General features: G+C 39.3%; 1 protein-coding gene across 3 annotated transcripts in view; it reads right to left on the bottom strand.

Moving 5' to 3' along the window:
* The window catches only part of FKBP5 (FKBP prolyl isomerase 5), a 115,634-nt gene that overhangs the window by 43,928 nt on the left and 53,719 nt on the right, over window positions 1-17,987 (bottom strand). For 2 of the 3 annotated variants that reach the window (XR_013966973.1, XM_080805799.1), the window contains exons 3-4: window positions 11,229-11,355; window positions 7,700-7,844 (exon numbers count right to left, since the gene is read on the bottom strand). Coding sequence is in view for 2 of the 3 variants with exons in the window: in XM_080805799.1 (XP_080661925.1) it covers window positions 7,700-7,844; window positions 11,229-11,333 (250 nt within the window). In the remaining variant the exon portion in view is untranslated. Of the gene's footprint in view, window positions 1-7,699; window positions 7,845-11,228; window positions 11,359-17,987 lie in introns of all 3 variants that reach the window. The other variant, XM_080805800.1, reaches the window with a different exon arrangement.

Here is a 17,987-nt window from a genome sequence, read left to right as displayed (position 1 = left end):
ACAAAATTTGGGGGCACCTGGATGGCTCAGGTAAGTTAAGTGTCCGACTCTTGGTTTCGGCTCATGTCATGATCTCAGGGTTGTGAGACTGAGTCCCTTGTCAGGCGTCATCAGGCTCTGTGCTAGGTGTGCAGCCAGCTTTGGATCCTTGCGCTCTCTCTCTCTGTGTCCCTCCCCCACACGCCCCTCTCTAAAAACAAAAACAAACAAACAAAAAAACTCATAAAATTGGGGCACCTGGGTGACTCAGCTGGTTATGTCTGCCTTCAGCTCAGGTCATGGTACCGGGGTCCTGGGATCAAGCCCCACATCAGGTTCCCTGCTCAGTGGGGAGCCTGCTTCTCCCTCTCCCTGCCACAACCCTGCTTGTGTTTTCTCTCTGTCAAATAAATAAAATCTTAAAAAAAAAAAGCCCATAAAATTTTATAGGTTCAATGCAGGTTCATCAATTTCAGTAAGTGTACTGCTCTGGTGGGGTATGCTATTAAGGAGGGGAGGGGAGACTATGCATGTGTGAGCATGGGGCATGTATTAGAACTCTGTAACTTCTGCTCAATTTTACTATGAACCTAAGAGTGCTCTAAGTCTAAAGTCTATTAAAAATCATATTAACACATTTTAATGGAAGCAACCTAAGTGTCCATCAATAGATGAATGGATAAAGATGTAGATAAAGATAGATATATACACATACACATAATGGAATATTACTCAGTCATTAAAAAGAATGAAATCTTCCCACTTGCAACAATATGGATGGATCTAGACGGTATAATGCTAAGGGAAATAAGTGTCAGCAGGGCACTGGGGTGGCTCAATCTGCTAAGTGTCCGTCTCTTGATTTTGGCTCAGGTCATAATCTCAGGGTCGTGGGATCAAGCCCCATGTTGGGCTCTGCACTGGGTATGGAATCGGCTTAAGATTCTCTCTCTCCCTGTCCCATCCCCCTTTCTCCCCCTCTGTATAAAAAGAAAGAAGTCACTGGGCGCCTGGGTGGCTCAGTGGGTTAAAGCGTCTTCCTTTGGCTTAGGTCATGATCTCGGGATCCTGGGATTGAGCCCCGCATTGGGCTTTCTGCTCAGTGGGGAGCCTGCCTCCCCCACCTTTCTCTCTGCCTGCCTCTCTGCCTACTTGTGATCTCTGTCAAATAAATAAATAAATAAAATCTTTGAAAAAAGAAAGAAGTCAGTCAGAGAAAGAAAAATACTGTATGATTTGTCATGTGAAATTTAAGAAATAAAACAAATGAACAAAGAAAAAAGACAGACAATAAACAAACAGACAAACAAACAAAAACCAGAGTCTTGAATACAGAGAAATGGTAGTTACCAGAAGGAAGGTGGTTGGGGGTATGGGTAAAATAGGTGAAGGAGATTAAGAGTATACTTATGACGAGCTCTGAATGTACAGAACTGTTGAATCACTATATTGTAACCTGACACTAATGTAACACTGTATGTTAATTATACTGGAATTTAAATAAACAGATTTATAAAATAAAGAAAAAATTAAAAAATCATATAATACATTTAAAAATATAACATTTTAATTTAATCATGGAATACTTTCATCCACAATAAAAATTATAGTGACCACTTTAGGACATTCTAACATTTTTCTTTATTGATTTAAAACATTTTTAAGGGGCGCCTGGGTGGCTCAGTGGGTTAAAGCCTCTGCCTTCGGCTTGGGTCATGATCCCAGGGTCCTGGGATCGAGCCCCGCATCGGGCTCTCTGCTCAGCAGGAAGCCTGCTTCCTCCTCTCTCTCTCTCTGCCTGCCTCTCTGCCTACTTGTGATCTCTATCTGTCAAATAAATAAATAAAATCTTTTTAAAAAAAAGACATTTTTAAAATTGTGGTTAAAATACATGCAAAATTTTCATCACATACACATACAAATTTACCATCACAACCCTTTTTAAGTGTGCAGGTCAGTACTGTTAAGTATATTCATTGTTGTACAACCAGTCTCTACAACTTTGTCATCTTGCAATGTTAAAACTCTATCCATTAAACAACTTCCCGTTTCCCTTTAGTATTAGCTATTAGTCTTTCAACATAGACTTTCTCCTTCTTACTCTAATATACTAATGACTGACAAAATTAACAGTTGGTTTTACTAGTGATCATGGGTCATCACACAGCAGAGAAGACTATATTAATGTTATAGGCAGACTGCTGATATTACTTCATTATAATTTAATCTCAATAGTAGAGGAGAAGTATAGGTATGTGAAGAATCCAAAATGATTGGTTTCTTTGTTTCTCTTCTCAGATCTGGGGGAAGAATATAACAGGAGTTTTCACTTCATAATTCCCAGCCATGTTTGTCACATACCAAGAACATCAAAAACAGCTTCACTGAAGCAGCTCTCCATAAGAAATCACCAGATCTAGATAAGGGTAGGTGGGGATGGGCAAAGCCTAAGCATGCTTTGGATTTACTTCAAAGAACTGAAAGAAATAATTCTTTCATTTCCCAAATCGATCCCTTCCCAATTTTAGTGATAATATACTTGTTGGAGGAAGGGAGGGGGAAAAACCAGAACTTCTACCATGGAAATATATTGGAAAATGTTGAGTCCTTATTTCAACTTCTTTTAAAATGAGTTATGAACACAGTTCTAGGAATTCAGAACATGTAAGATCTAGTTAAGAAAACCCAATATGCAGAGGGCTTGGGTGGCTCAGTCAGTTAAGCATCTGCCCTTGGCTCAGGTCATGATCCCTGGGTTCTGGGATTGGGCCCCACGCCGGGCTCTCTGCTCAGCAGTGAGCCTGCTTCTCCCTCACCCTGCCGTTCCCCCTGCTTGTGCTCTCTCTCTGTCAGGTAAATAAATAAAATCTTTTTAAAAAAGGAAAAAAGAAAAGAAAGAAAACCCAATGAGGGAAACCACCATCTCTTCACTCTAATTTGTGTAACATATTCTGAAGTAGTAATAATCAGTTGTCTTAGATTGATTCAGTTTTTGTCTTTCCAGACTTCCTGGGGCTAAAAAAGATGGTTAAGCATTATTTCACAAAGTCTGTATGCAGGCAGAGCAAACAGAGTTAGGACCCAAACTGCTGTAGCACAGTTTCTGCCATTCCACTAGAAAGCCAATAATCCTAACACTGTAACAACAGTAACAAACATGTGAGTGCTTACTATGTGCTAAACAATGGTGTGCAATGTCTTACTTACTCTTCAGTGTATAACAGTATATATTATCATTATCGTGACTTTACAAATGAGAGAAGTGAGGCACAGAGTTTAAAAGACGGCACAGCAAGAGCAACAGACACATAGACACCCAACCTGTAGGTAAAGCTCAAATGTATGTGGATGTATAAATGTACATATATATGGTATGTGTATTTTTATGGCAATTTTTTACAGATAAGCACTCATAATCCTATTTTTTTAATTTTTATTTTTTAATTTATTTATTTGACAGACTCAGAGAGAGAGAGAGGGAGCACAAGCACGGGATGTGGGAGAAGGAGAGACAGGCTTCCCACAGAGCAGGGAGCCTGATGTGGGCCTCGATCCCAGGACCTTGGGATCTTGACCTGGGCCGAAGGCAGACACTTAACAACTGAGCCACCCAGGCACCCCATAATTCTATTTTAAATACTGAAATCACAACAGAATCTCCAAATCAGTGTGACTTTCCACTGAAATATTTCTATTTATTCCCTTGGGAGAAGTGGATTTTAAGGAATCAAGAGAGCTCAATATAGAGTATTTATGCTACTCTCCATTTATGTTATTTTTCTTCATTTTGGTGAAGTAGCTACTACCATAACATATAGGTATAAAACTATAAACTGCCTAACCAATGTTTCTTGCTTTACAGTCAACTGAACACATTCTGCTACAGAAGATTTACCAGATGTATATTGTTCTTTTCTCATATTTCTAACTATCATCTAACGGAGGCCTCTAAAGTTTCTGCCATTGTTTTGGTTTTTAGTCTTTTATAGTTTTTTTACCTCGCTGTACTCTTTACAGAATGTCCAAGAATGAAATCATAGCCAGGATTAATCTTCAAGCTTTTCCACAGAGGTCTCCTTTTTAGAGGAGGAGGGAAGGTTAGGTGGCTTACTCGTGTTAAAATGACACAGGAAAGGGGTGCCTGAATTCAGTGGGTTAAGCCTCTGCCTTCGGCTCAGGTCATGATCTCAGGGTCCTGGAATTGAGCCCCACATTGGGCTCACTGCTCAGCAGGGAGCCTGCTTCCCGCTCTCCCTCTGCCTGCCTCTCTGCCTACTTACGATCTCTCTGTCAAAATAATTAAAAAAAAAAAAAAAAAAAGAGTCTGTTAAAAAAAAAAATGACATAGAAAGAGTGACAACAGGAGCCCTGGCTTCCGAACACCCAAGTGGATGCTCCTCTCCCCATGAAACCACAGTGTCTCTAGAGAGGTGTGCCATAAGTACCAAGTTAACTGGAAGTCGCCTATTTTATCTCAGCTCCAAATTCTAGGAAACATAAAAGACTCATTCATCATAGGGTAGTTTATCAAGAAAATGTGGGTAGAGAAGATAGTAGCATTAAGTTCCTAGCAATTTTTTTTTCTTAGCAATTCTTAAGTCTACTTGCAAAGATAGCTGCTGAGAGAAGGTATATTATCTTAACTCCATCAACTTCTTCAAGACGGAAATTCAAAGGGTAGAGTAAGAATTTGGGGGACAGGGCAGTGGGAAGAAAGATGTCTAAGATGTCTGATGAGGCCATTTACTCCGAGGTCATCTCAATTAAATACTGATGGCACAGCCATGCTGGTGTCCCTGAAAGTTCACATCCCTAAATCAACAAAAAAAGAGACAAATTCTAATTTAACTGTCAATCATGATCTGCTTTATCAAGAAAGGGAATGTGTATTTGATTTTGACTGGTATCATACTGAAACACAAAATTAATCTCACATTCTCACATGACCACTAACTCACTAAAGACCCAAAGGAGAAGGGAGCAGTGGCCTAGCCAACACCAGAGCTTGGACAGAATACAGTTGGACAGGAAGCAGAAGTCACCATGATCTATGCCTATGAGTACCAGGGAAGGGAGAGTATAAGAGGGGCAGAAAGAGTTTAACTCCAGGGGTGCCTGGGTGGCTCAGTGGGTTGAGCCTCCACCTTTGGCTGGGGTTGTGATCTCAGAGTCCTGGGATCAGGCACCGCATCGGGCTCTTTGCTTGGCAGGGAGCCTGCTTTCCCCCCCCCCCACCCCCGCTCCCACCGCCTCTCTACCTGCTTATGATCTCTGTCTGTCAAATAAATGAATAAAATCTTTAAAAAAAGAAAAAGAGTTTAACTCCATAGTTCCTGTTTGTTGTTTCCTTTCCCAGATCCATGCTTAATTAACAATTCATCTAAAATGGTACAATCAGAAGAAGAAGGGCACCTGGGTGGCTCAGTGGGTTAAAGCCTCTGCCTTTGGCTCAGGTCATGATCGCGGGGTCCTGGGATCGAGGCCAGCATCAGGCTCTCTGCTCAGCAGGGAGCCTGCTTCCCTTCCTCTCTCTCTGCCTGCCTCTCTGCCTACTTGTGATCTCTGTCAAATAAATAAATAAAAAATCTTTAAAAAAAGAAGAAGAAAGGGATGATAATCAACACAGAGCCACAGTGGTAGATAGGGGGATTACTCTTTTTCTCTCACACTTAATCTGGAAACCAACTAGAAGTCCGTTGTATCTGTAGCAGATAAGAATAAAAAAAATTGGTAATTCAGCCACTAACTTTCAACAAGCCACATGGCCCATAAAGTTCAATTTGATGTATGGGCTACTATTCTCCTTATAAGACTAAAAACAAAATAAAACAAACAAACAACCGAAATTAACTAAAGACAATTAAAAGCATTAGAAAATAATTAGTATAAATAACATTTAAGACCCAAAAATAGTGGTTCTCAACATTTTTTCCTCAGGACCCTCTTTAAATCTTGAAAATTGAGGACCTGAAGGAACTTCTAATTATTTACTGATATTTACCACATTAAAATTTAAAGAAAATAGTTATTTACCAACTCACTGAAAAATAGTAGTAACCTCATTATATGTTAACACAAGTTATTTTTATGAAAAGCAACTGTATTTTAAAAAAATTATTTGTGAGGATGGCACTGTTTTATAAATTTATAAGTGTAAAATGTGTCTGTCTACCTTAATAAAAGACAACCAGATTCTCATACCACTTTTTTTTTTTAAGATTTTATTTATTTGTTTGACAGACAGAGATCACAAGTAGGCAGAGAGACAGGCAGAGAGAGAGGAAGGGAAGCAGACTCCCTGCTGAGCAGAGAGCCCGATGAGGGGCTCGATTCCAGGACCCTGGGATCATGACCTGAGCTGAAGGCAGAGTCTTTACCCACCTAGCCACCCAGGCGCCCCTCTCATATCTACTTTTGCATTCACCTGTTGCAATTCTGGTTTAAGTCTACGGAAGAAATCCAAACCCCAAAAGATAAATAGTTGGAAAAGGTAAGAGTACTTTAATAGCCTTTCAAGATAATTATGAATATAACCATCTGATATGACATCAAAGCTGGACTAGTGGTAGTTTCTTAATGGTGAGCTGTAGTATGGAATGTGAAAGCATATCAATGAACTTTTCATATCATATTACATTAAAATCCACTGGTCTAGCTTGCACAATGAATGAATAGATCTTTTAGTCATGCATGATCTTGTAACATCTAGTATTGGGAAAATATTGGTTCACTGAGTTATGCAGATCTTCCAAATGTTAGCACATTTCATTACATAATGTTTTTAAAATCTCATTCATTAAAACCCATTGATCTCATCAGAACTCTTAAGTTTTGGAAAGCTGCCAAGGTCAGAATGGCAGATACACATTTCCCAAAACTGTAATTTTTATCTGAAAACTCGATAGTTTTCGATAGGCTTACTTTATTCATTTTTAAGAAAGTATCTTCCAAATACTAAATAATCAAGTCTAAATAACAGCAGTTTGCCCTTCCAAATAAAAATAGTGCTTTCTGAAAAAATGTACTCAAGTTGAGTGCACAAGTGCTTCTCCATGAGATAACCACTACACTTGGGTCTGCAGGAGTGCTCAATATGTGCTTCCTACCTGTTACAAAGCAGCGAAACAATGTGAAACTCAAGGATTAGGATTTAATAACATTAGTATTTTTTACACTTCATCAAGCACATTAAGTGAAACTGGCTTCCCTTTTTTTTCTTATTTACACAGTGAATGAGGGCAGCGAGGCATAAATGATTACTGGCAGAGCTCGGTGTTGCGCCTAGACCTGTGCCGGGGCCCTGGCTGCCTCTACCACTGCAGCTTGTGTGTCTTCCGTGCAAGTGTCAATACAGCAAAAAGATAAACAATATCTTAGTAGTATTTTTTTAAAGATTTTATTTATTTATTTGACAGACAGAGATCACAAGTAGGCAGAAAAGCAGGCAGAGAGAGAGAGGTGGAAGCAGGCTCCCCGCAGAGCAGAGAGCCCGATGCGGGGCTCGATCCCAGGACCCTGGGATCATGACCTGAGCCGAAGGCAGAGGCTTTAACCCACTGAGCCACCCAGGTGCCCCAACATCTTAGTAGTATTAAGAAAACAATTTTGACATCATGGACCCCCTAAAAATCCACTAGCTCCTAGACAGAATTGACTAGCTCCTCTATGTTATAAATGGCAATAAATCCAAGCAAAACACAACTCAAAAATACCCTCTTACCTTTGCCAAGACTAAAGACAAATGGTTCATTTCTATCATGACTGGAATCAAACTTCTTTCCATTTGACAACTTTCCTTTGTAATGGACATAAACTTTGTCTCCAATCATTGGTGTTTCCTCACTAATCCCCACTCTTTTGACAATCTAGAAAAGACAAACATCAAGAAAAAGGAGCTGATTTCATTATAATCGGAGAATAAAAATGTCACACAATCCATTCCACATTACCCAGGCAGGTTTACAGACAATAATGCCCTTTCTAAAGGCTTCCCTCCCAGTTCTCTCAATAACCCACTGTCCTGTACTACTCTCAATCTTTATTGCTATATTTAATTATTCCCTCAAAATAACATAATAATATAACCAATAGATCCTGCTTCATGCTAAAATCTCTCAAAACACAGAGCTAGTTCATACACAAATTAAATTAGATCAAAAAGATTAGTGGACTTTCAAAACCATTCAAAAAGAAGTCTAAAGCAAAATTACAAAGGTGAGATTTTATTTACTTCCCTCCTTTGCTAAAAACATTACGTTTGACTAGATTCCACTAATTTGGTTTAATTTCAAAAAGCTCGATTTCCTAATAGAACAGGTTATACTTCCTCTTTTGTGAGGACTATTTAATGTGTAAAAAAACAGTATCACTGCATAGTTTGATATGATACTGAACAACCTGTTTTCTAGTAAAACAAATGCCAAAAAAGCTCCAGGCTGGAAAACAGTTAGCTGTCATAAAATTCAGTGTATTTATTTTGTTCTTGGCAGAGCAGACCACTAATGCAGTTGGTCAGTTTTGGGAAAAGAAAAGAAAATCCAGGCATGTGGTGGTATAATTTATTCCATCAATCACCTATGCTAAATTAATCATTTTTTTAGGTAACAGAGGTTGGTAGCTAATGTCCAAGAAACGTCATTTTAGGGGAAGAGTCTGAATTTTTATATAAAGAATTCAATTATCCACTCCGAAATTCCTTAAGATGTGTCCTCCCAGCCCCACTCTCATAGTACCACATAAACACTGTAAATTTATATTCTACAACTTTCTTAGTTCAAAAGTCCATTCTTTAAAGGAAAAGAATCATTACCGCAACTCTACCAAACACCTGTTAGAATGAATCAATGAGTTCAGTCAAGTGGGAGGATACAAAATCAACACACAGAAATCAGTTGTGTTTCTATACACTCCTAACAAGGAAAGAACTGAAAAAGAAATAAAACAAGCACAGAAATGCAAATCAAACCTACAAGATACCACCTCACCTGTTCAAATGGCTATGATCAAAAAGACAAGAAATAATAAGTGTTGGCAAGGTTGTGGAGAAAAGGGAACACTCATGTACTGTTAGTGGGAATGTAAACCAGTGTAGCCACTGTGGAAAACAGTGTTCAGATTCCTCAAAAAAATAAAAACAGAACTACCATATAATCCAGCAATTCCACTTCTGGGTATTTCTTTGAGGAAAAGGAAAACACTAGATCAAAAAGATATATGTACCCCCATGTTCAGTGCAGCATTATTCACAACGCCTAAGCTACGTAAACAACCTATGTGTCCACAGATACATGAATGGATAAAGAAAATGTGGTACACATATACACAGTGAAATGTTAATTCAGTGATAAAAAAGAATAAAATCTTGCCATCTGTGACAACAGGGATGGACCTTGAGAGCATCATGCTAAGTAATAGAGAAAAACAAATCCTGTAGGATCTCACTAATATAGGGAATCTAAAAAAGCTGATGTCACAAAACCAGAGAGTAGAATGTCAGTTGCTAGGGGCTCTGGATTGGGAGAAATGGGAAGATGTGAAGAGGTACCTTAAGGAGATACTTTAAGGATACAATCTAGTCTAGATTCATTTTAAAAATATAAGCTCCACAATGTAATTTTATCCTCCTGAGCTAGTCACTGATTTCCCAGATGTGCCTTGGTCTTTTAAAAAAAAAAAACCAAAATAAAACATACACATACTGAAAATGTATATATGTATGTATTTGTGTATGTATGTATAGCATGTATATTTGTATATATAATATATATTTATATGTATTATATATAATATAATCTCCATATCTATATGGAGATTACTACAGATGAGTCACTGTGCCAAATGCTTTATATAATCCCAATAACTGTATGAAGTAGATAGTAGTGTTCCAATATTACAAATGAGGAAATTTCAACACAGAGAGGTTAACTAAATTGTCCTAGGTCACACAGTTAGTAGACCTATTTAATCTTAACCAAAAGCCCCACAGTGAAACCCAAGGCTCTAGACAGGAATAAATGATATGATTTAAAGGGCTTACAATCTCAAAATGTTTCTTACAAGCCTAAAAATCTTAGCAGATTTACTCCCTGGAACAAAGCAGGGCTGAAGGCAGATTGGGGACTATGTTCTTTGTATGGGTACACTGAAAGATGAAAGAGAAGGACTCTCATAGAGCAGAGAGATGCTGAGGACAGCCTGCAAAATACCTACTGTCTCCAGAAGTATCCTGGAGTTTGGGAGAAGTGATTCATATAGTTATGGGTTGAGAGGCCCTCTGAAAGACAGCAGGATATAAATCTAGGGCATAAAGTCCGTCACATAGAGTTGAAAGACTCTGAAATTTACCTTGGCATATAGTAAGCTAACAGTAAAACATGTATATTCAGAAGATCCAGGCACAGAAAAAAAGCTTTCATATAAGCAAGATTAGACAAACTAAGAAATTCTCATTTGCTGCTGCTGACACAAGGAGATATTAAAACTTAGCTTAGTGGTAATATTAGAATTCAGCAAGAAAAAAATTATACAAAACTTGCATGAGTAACAAAAGTGTAGGAGAAATAATGACTTAATATGACTAAAATCATTTAATCTCTCTCAGCTCCGCTTTATTTACTTACATGGAATACCAATATACACCTTCCATAAAAGGAAGGGTCAAGATGTGCTCATTGTCTCACAAGACTATTGTGAGACACAAAAACACACATGTAGAAATGGTTAATTACAGAGTGAAAAATATACAGTGTGTTTTAACGAGGAAAGCTAATTCAAAAGATATATTCTCTGATGAAACCTCAAAAAATATCTTCACTGCACAAACAATAATCTGTATGTAAAAACAAATCCTTTTGAACTCTGCAAGTCAGCTTTTCATTTTCCTCTAATAAGTCTCAAATTGAATTGTCACCAGCTAGCTTTAATACACTTAAATATTATGTTAAAATAATAACCCTTGTGTACACTCTTGAGAACTGGGAGACACAGCCTTTTAGAGTCACACAGAACTTGGATCTGGATCCCAGACCTGCCTTTATTTACCCAGCGAGGCCTCAGTTTCACCATCTATAATCTGGGATTAAAAATAAACCTCAGGTCATGCAGATGAACTTGACTGCAGTGTTTAACACTTAGTAAGCCCTAATTAACATTAGTCACCTCTACCTCCAGCCAAAAGAAACAAAGGTCTTTATACGTAATCCTTCCAGAAAGCAAATTTCCCTGCATGTCATTCATCCTTGTAACCTCACCTTTAATACTCCTCTATCTTTTTTAGAGGTGATATCCTCTCCACGTTCAGCCACAGCTGCTGCTGGGTTTTCTCCATTGTTCTTGGCACCCTCATCAGTAGTCATGGTCTTTTATAAGTAAGAAAACCTGCTGAGAAGAAACATATTTTAGCTAGGTAAAATATCATTGCTTTAAGCATCTGAAAATGTCCCTAGGAACAGGCCTTCCCCGATCTAAGATTTACATAGGGCCAATAAGGTTAAACATTGAACATGAAAACAAAAACATCTGCCATGAGCATGTACCGATGTCAAGAGGCATGTACATAAAATATCATTCAACTCTTCAATTTCCCATCCAGCGCTGGTGTCAAATTAGAGAGCAGTACAAGTCAGGTTTGGTAGTGATTATATTCCTTAACGTGATTACACACCCACAGGCAGTACTTTCAGAACTTTGAAAATGTCTTTTTTCCTATAGTGATATTCTTGACAGAGAATTAAGAACTCATTAGATGATCTGATTTTTTTTTTTAAGATTTTATTTATTTATTTGACAGACAGAGATCACAAGTAGGCAGAGAGGCAGGCAGAGAGAGAGGAGAAAGCAGGCTCTCCACGGAGCAGAGAGCCCGATGTGGGGCTCGATCCCAGGACCCTGGAATCATAACCTGACGCGAAGGCAGAGGCTTTAACCCACTGAGCCACCCAGGTGCCCCAGATGATCTGATTTTAAAAATAACAATATACAGGGGTGCCTGGATGGCTCAGTCATTTAACTCCCGACTCTTGATTTCAGCTCAGGTTGTGATCTCATGGGTCCTGGGATGGAGCCCCAAGCTGGGCTCTGCACTCAGATGGAAATCTCCTTGACAATCCTCTCCCTCTGCTCCTCCCGCCACCCATGCACACTCGCCCTATTGCGTGCCCTCTCTCTAAAATAAATAAATAAACCTTTTTGTTTTTTTAAATGGCAAAATGTCATAGTGGTGAACAGAACATGTGTTAGAAGCTGAGGGACCCCAGTCCACATCTCAGCTCCAGCAGTATCTATCTGACACCGTCAAACTTAATCTGGCTGAGCCTCAATTTCACATCCATAAAAGGGAGAGAGCACATTGTTCCTGGAGTTCCTGTGAGGCGTTAATGAGATAATGTATGTGAAGAGATTAGTACAGAATCATAACTTACATAAAAATGTAAGCATTTGTCATGCTTATTATTGGGTCCCCTTTAGGGATACATTTTTCATCTCCTGCTCAAAATATCTATCTAGAATGAGGTTCTTCTCTGGCATGGCATTCGAGGCCCTTCACAATCTGATCCTAACCTAGCTTTCACAGGTCTAGCTTCCACTGCTTTCTTTTACTTTCTTTCATGCAGTTCATGCTCTAGTCAAACCAGAGCAATTCCTCAGCCATAACAAACCCTCTGCTTTCCCATCTCCATGCTTTTGGTCACTCTTTTTCTTCCCCTCCAAATACTCCTCCCTCTCAAATTCTTCCTCCATCATGCCAATCTTGACTCTATGCATGGAAGTTGTCTGCGCTTTTCTGTGATTCCTGAACTCTTCCCTTGATGTGCTACCATGTTTCTAAGAAGACACATGTGCTAGATTTGAAAGATTCTTGAGGGGCGCCTGGGTGGCTCAGACAGTTAAGCGTCTGCTTTTGGCTCAGGTCCTGGGATCGAGCCCTGCGTTGGGCTCTCTGATCAGCAGGGAGCCTGCTTCTCCCTCTCCCTTTCTGCCCCTGCTGCTTGTGCTCTCTCACTCTCCCTTTCCCAATCTCCTCCCCTCCAAAATAAATAAATAAAATCTTTAAAAAAATAAAAAGAAAAGGTCCTTGAGAGTAAGAGCCATGCTTAGTTCATAGGTAGATCTCCTAGACTGCCTCCACCTTTCAGACTGCTAAAACAAAACAAGCAAGGAATTTGGAGCCCCTTACAAGCTGTTTGGTATTGGCTATCTTTAACTTCTCTAAGCCTTTCTCCCCACCTGTGTGATTGGAATAATAACATCTACTTTCCACAGAGTGATCTTCTGGATTAAATGGTATAACGTGTATTTTTAGAAGTATACATTCCAATGTTAGCTCTTACTATCAGTCACCCAAATGACAGACACTTTTCATGCAAGGCAAACCAAACCAATGGGCCAATGAACAGATGCAACAAAACACACCTCACTGGCTGTTGCCATGATTGATTCCACATCGCTCTCCTGCTTGAGCAGGGAATGTCAAGGATTAATCACGCTACAGCTATTCCCTATTAGGCTAATAATAATGGATAAAGCTCCCTAAAGTCAATATATAATAATACACTGCAGTGTTTTCACTCATTTCCAACTGACCTCAATTTACTTCAGTGTCAACAAAGACAAATCAAATTCTGCTGTGTCCAAAAATCTTCAAAGAGAACACCAAAGACCAGGGGCTAAGCCCCTTTGCTTTATTTTCTAGTACAGTTTATACCAAACACAAAAGATCCAAATGCTTGGCTCGGGATAAGGGAGAGGCTAGAACAAAGCATTCTCAAACAAACAACAACAGAAATTACGTACCCAGCTGTACGTGATGCTAGGCTAGATAATTAGGAAAATTACATGAACAGGGTGGGTTCCCAGCTTCTAGTAACCAGCTGCTTATGACAGACTTCTCTAATGCATGGGGACTTGTAGAAGGCGCCTCCAAAACAGAGAGGAAAAGATCTTTTAAATATTTGGGGAGTCATGAATCTTACTCCTGGAAAAATACATTGACCTAAAAAAAATGCCCGGGCCTTCATGGATAAACTGACATCCATCAATAGACCCCTGGCAAATCTTGAATTAAATCAATGAGAGGGGCACCTGGGTGGCTCAGTGGGTTAAAGCCTCTGCCTTCGGCTCAGGTCATGATCCCAGGGTCCTGGGATCGAGCCCCACATCGGGCTCTCTGCTCAGGAGGGAGCCTGCTTCCCCCTCTCTCTGTCTCTGCCTGCCTCTCTGCCTACTTGTGATCTCTCTCTCTGTCAAATAAATAAAATCTTTAGGGGCACCTGGGTGGCTCAGTGGGTTAGGCCTCTGCCTTCAGCTCGGGTTATGGTCTCAGGGTCCTGGGGTCAAGCCCCACATCGGGCTCTCTGCTCGGTGGGGAGCCTGCTTCCTCCCTCTCACTCTGCCTGCCTCTCTGCCTACTTGTGATCTCTCTCTGCAAATAAATAAGTAAAATATTAAAAAAAAATAAAACCTTTAAAAAAATTAATCAATGAGAAAATTAAAATAAACAGGTGGAAGGTTACAGGGAATAGGACAGCCATACAGTCTCAAAGCATGAACCTTCAGATTACTAAATAAAGAAAAAGTGCTTTCCAATGATCTGAGAGATACTCCTTAGCACAAGCAGTCTGCATCATGACCAAACGGTGCATTACCAAAAAATAAAACACGGCAATCACTGTGCCTCCTGGATGGAATGGGAACTACATTGTAGTGTGATGTGATGGAATGGGAACTACACATGTAGTATTCCTACCAAAAGTATTTAATCTGAAACTAATCAAGAAGAAAAGACAAGGGTGCCTGAATGGCTCAGTCGTTAAGCGGCTGCCTTGGGCTCAAGTCATGATCCCAGGGTCCTGGGACAGAGTTCCACATCAGGCTCCCTGCTCAGTGGGAAGCCTGCTTCTCCCTCTCCCGCTCCCCCTGCTTGTGTTCCCTCTCCTCTGTGTCTCTCTCTGTCAAATAAATAAATAAAATCTTAAAAAAAAAAAAAGAAGAAAAATACAAAATCAGTTGTGGAATATCATATAAGACCACTGGACTAGATGCCTCAAAATGTTAATGTTATGAACGTATCCCTCACTCAAAAAAAGATAGGGGGCCTGTCCCAGTTTAAAGGAGACTAAAGAGACAACAACCATTAGGAGAAGGAAAGGAAAAGTGAATTGGGGCAAACTGGAGGAGGAGACGAACCATGAGAGACTATGGACTCTGAGAAACAATCTGAGGGTTTTAGAGGGGAGGGAGGTGGGGGAATGGGTGAGCCTGGTGGTGGGTATTGCAGAGGGCCCATATTGTATAGAGCACTGGGTGTGGTGCATAAACAATGAATCTTGGAACACTGCATCAAAAACTAATGATGTGTTTTATGGTGACTAACATACACACACACACAAGACTAAAGAGATACAACAACCAAATATGATGTGTCATCTGTGGCTAGATACTGGATTAGGGGGACGAAAGTGTTATAAAAGCACATTTTAGGGAGAATTAGAAAGACTTAAAAAAATAAGACTGTACATTAGATTATTATTACTTTATAATGTTAACTTTCTAGAGTATTGTGGTCCTATGTAGAATAATATCCTCATTCTTAGGGGACACATCCTGAACTATTTAGGTGTGAGATGTTATGATGTTTGCTACTTACTTTCAAATCATTTAAGAGAGAGTGAGAGAGTGTGTGTGTGCGCGTGTGCATGTGCACGCAAGCACAAATACCACAAAAAAACGAAAAGTTCTGAAAAAGCATGACTACCACACATCCGAACGCATTGTCTTTCTCTTTAATTCTTATCAACTGGGGATCCACTACATTTTTAAATGAAAATATTGTCAATCAAAATACAGCTCAGTCAGTTAAGTGTCTGACTCTTGATCTTAGCTTAGGTCATAATCTCAGGGTCATTAGGCTGTGCTCAGCCAGGAGTTTGCTTGAGAATCTCTGCCCATCCCGCTACCCGCACCACCTCCCCCCCACCCCGGCCCCGGCCACTCCTACTTGCTCACATCACTCTATCAAATAAATAAATCTTAAAAAAGCCATTTCTTTTGGTTCTAATCTTACCCCTTGGAAACAACAGCTTGCTAAAATTCAATAGAGAACTTGTAAGTTGATTTGCTAACTTTATAAGTCTCATTTGATAAAGGAATTTGGTCTTCACATTTGGTTCTAACACTTAAAGGGATGCAAGTAATTGTAATCTCAGACAATAGTTCCGAGTAGTATGGAGTATATGAAAAGGGGTAGCACGAGTAATGAAAACACAAAGATAAAAAACAATGAAACACCTTTCAACTTTCAAAGGCAGATAAATTTGAAACAATAAAGAAATAAACTGGACTCTTTAAGTTTCTCCCATCAATTTCAGTTTGTCCTTTGGGGTACAGATTTTTATAAACAAACAAAACAAATTTTTAAAAAACCTTCTTCCTTGACCTAGTCTTATATGAAAAAAGGCAATAAGATGAGACAATTCCTGAAAATCTGCAAGACACACTGAGAAAATTTTCCCTTTTTTCATAAGGGAGCCTTTTCTTCTTTCCCCTACTCTAGGTTTATTCTGGATTTAAAATCACTATGTAGCTATGGATATTAATCTATGATAAAGCTCACTGTTCTGAACTGTCCAAAGGGGGGAAACTCCTACCCAGTACATCAGAGAGGGAACACACAGTTCTGTTATGGACATGCCAGATAAGCAGGCACTCTCCAAAGTGCAAGTCAGCAAACATCTGAGACATAACAGAAAAATGAGAATGCGCTTAAAATTTCACCAACACTGTATTGAAAAATTCAGTTAACGTAACTAAATTGTCAGATCCCCCAAATGAGAAATCATTTTTTTTTGAGAAATCATTTTAAAGCATTATCCACTAGTTCTCCATGTGTATTACTCACTGTGTTGTTCTCTGTTAAAATATAGATAACTTGAATCAGATTATCCTACTAACAGAAGAGTTTTCAGAGAGAAGACAAAAAAAAGAGTATCAGAACTGGAATCTTTGTTAATGGCAAAGAAAAAAAAAAACCAGTAGCATTCTTTCTAAGTACCACAGATGCCTGGGCCATAACAGCTTTCAGCCTCTTAAAACTAAAACACAAAAGAAAACACACAAGGAGAAAGGTATACCCTAGTACTTGTAACTAAATGCAATAATTTATCTTAATTTTGAAAATACCCATGTAAGAATGAACCAGAAAGCCCTCATTGACTTTCAACCCCATGACTCTGTCAAAACATTCAAGCCCATTAACACATGGGAGTGTCAAGAGGAATTATCTCTTTGTAGTCAAGATACACATACAAGAAGGATAAATATGCAAGCAGAGGAAACAAGATCACATATGAGGACAGACTACACATCTATATGAAGCTGCACACTATGTTTAGCCATCTATTTTCTCCAAGTTAACTTCCTTCCTCCACACTAGTATGGGGAATGGGAAGATGATGAATGATATTCCCACACATGCCCATACATTTTTTTCTCCTTCAAAAAAGGAACCTGTGAAAAGATGTACAAATGGCCAATAAACACATGAAAAGATGCTCAACATCATTAGTTTTTAGGGAAATGCAAATCAAAATCACAATGAAATACGTAAGGGGGAAAATTTTCCCCTTCTTCCCTTCTAGGTTCTTTCGCTGGTCTCATAATTAAGTTGACATAAGATAGATTAACAAGAAAAAAACCCCCAAATTTTGAACCTATGGGAGCCCCAAAGATATGAAGTTCCCAGACACACAAGCAACTGCGTGTTATGAGCCATCCTGAGCTAAGGAGAAGGGAGTAGGGGTGTAGGGCTTCAAAGGGGATGAAGACAATTCACAGGATGATGGGAGGAACAAATATTTGGTAAACAAATGTTTGCCCTGCCATGCAGATAAGTCTTTTTTTTTTTAATTTATTTATTTAATCATTTGACAGGCAGAGATCACAAGTAGGCAGAGAGGCAGGCAGAGAGAGAGGGAGAAACAGGCTCCCCGCTGAGCAGAGAGCCCGATGTGGGG

The sequence above is a fragment of the Martes martes genome (genome assembly GCF_963455335.1).
Source record: "Martes martes genome assembly, chromosome: 6".
NCBI classification, from domain to species: Eukaryota; Metazoa; Chordata; class Mammalia; order Carnivora; family Mustelidae; genus Martes; species Martes martes.
This window is presented reverse-complemented; position numbering and strand designations above follow the sequence as displayed.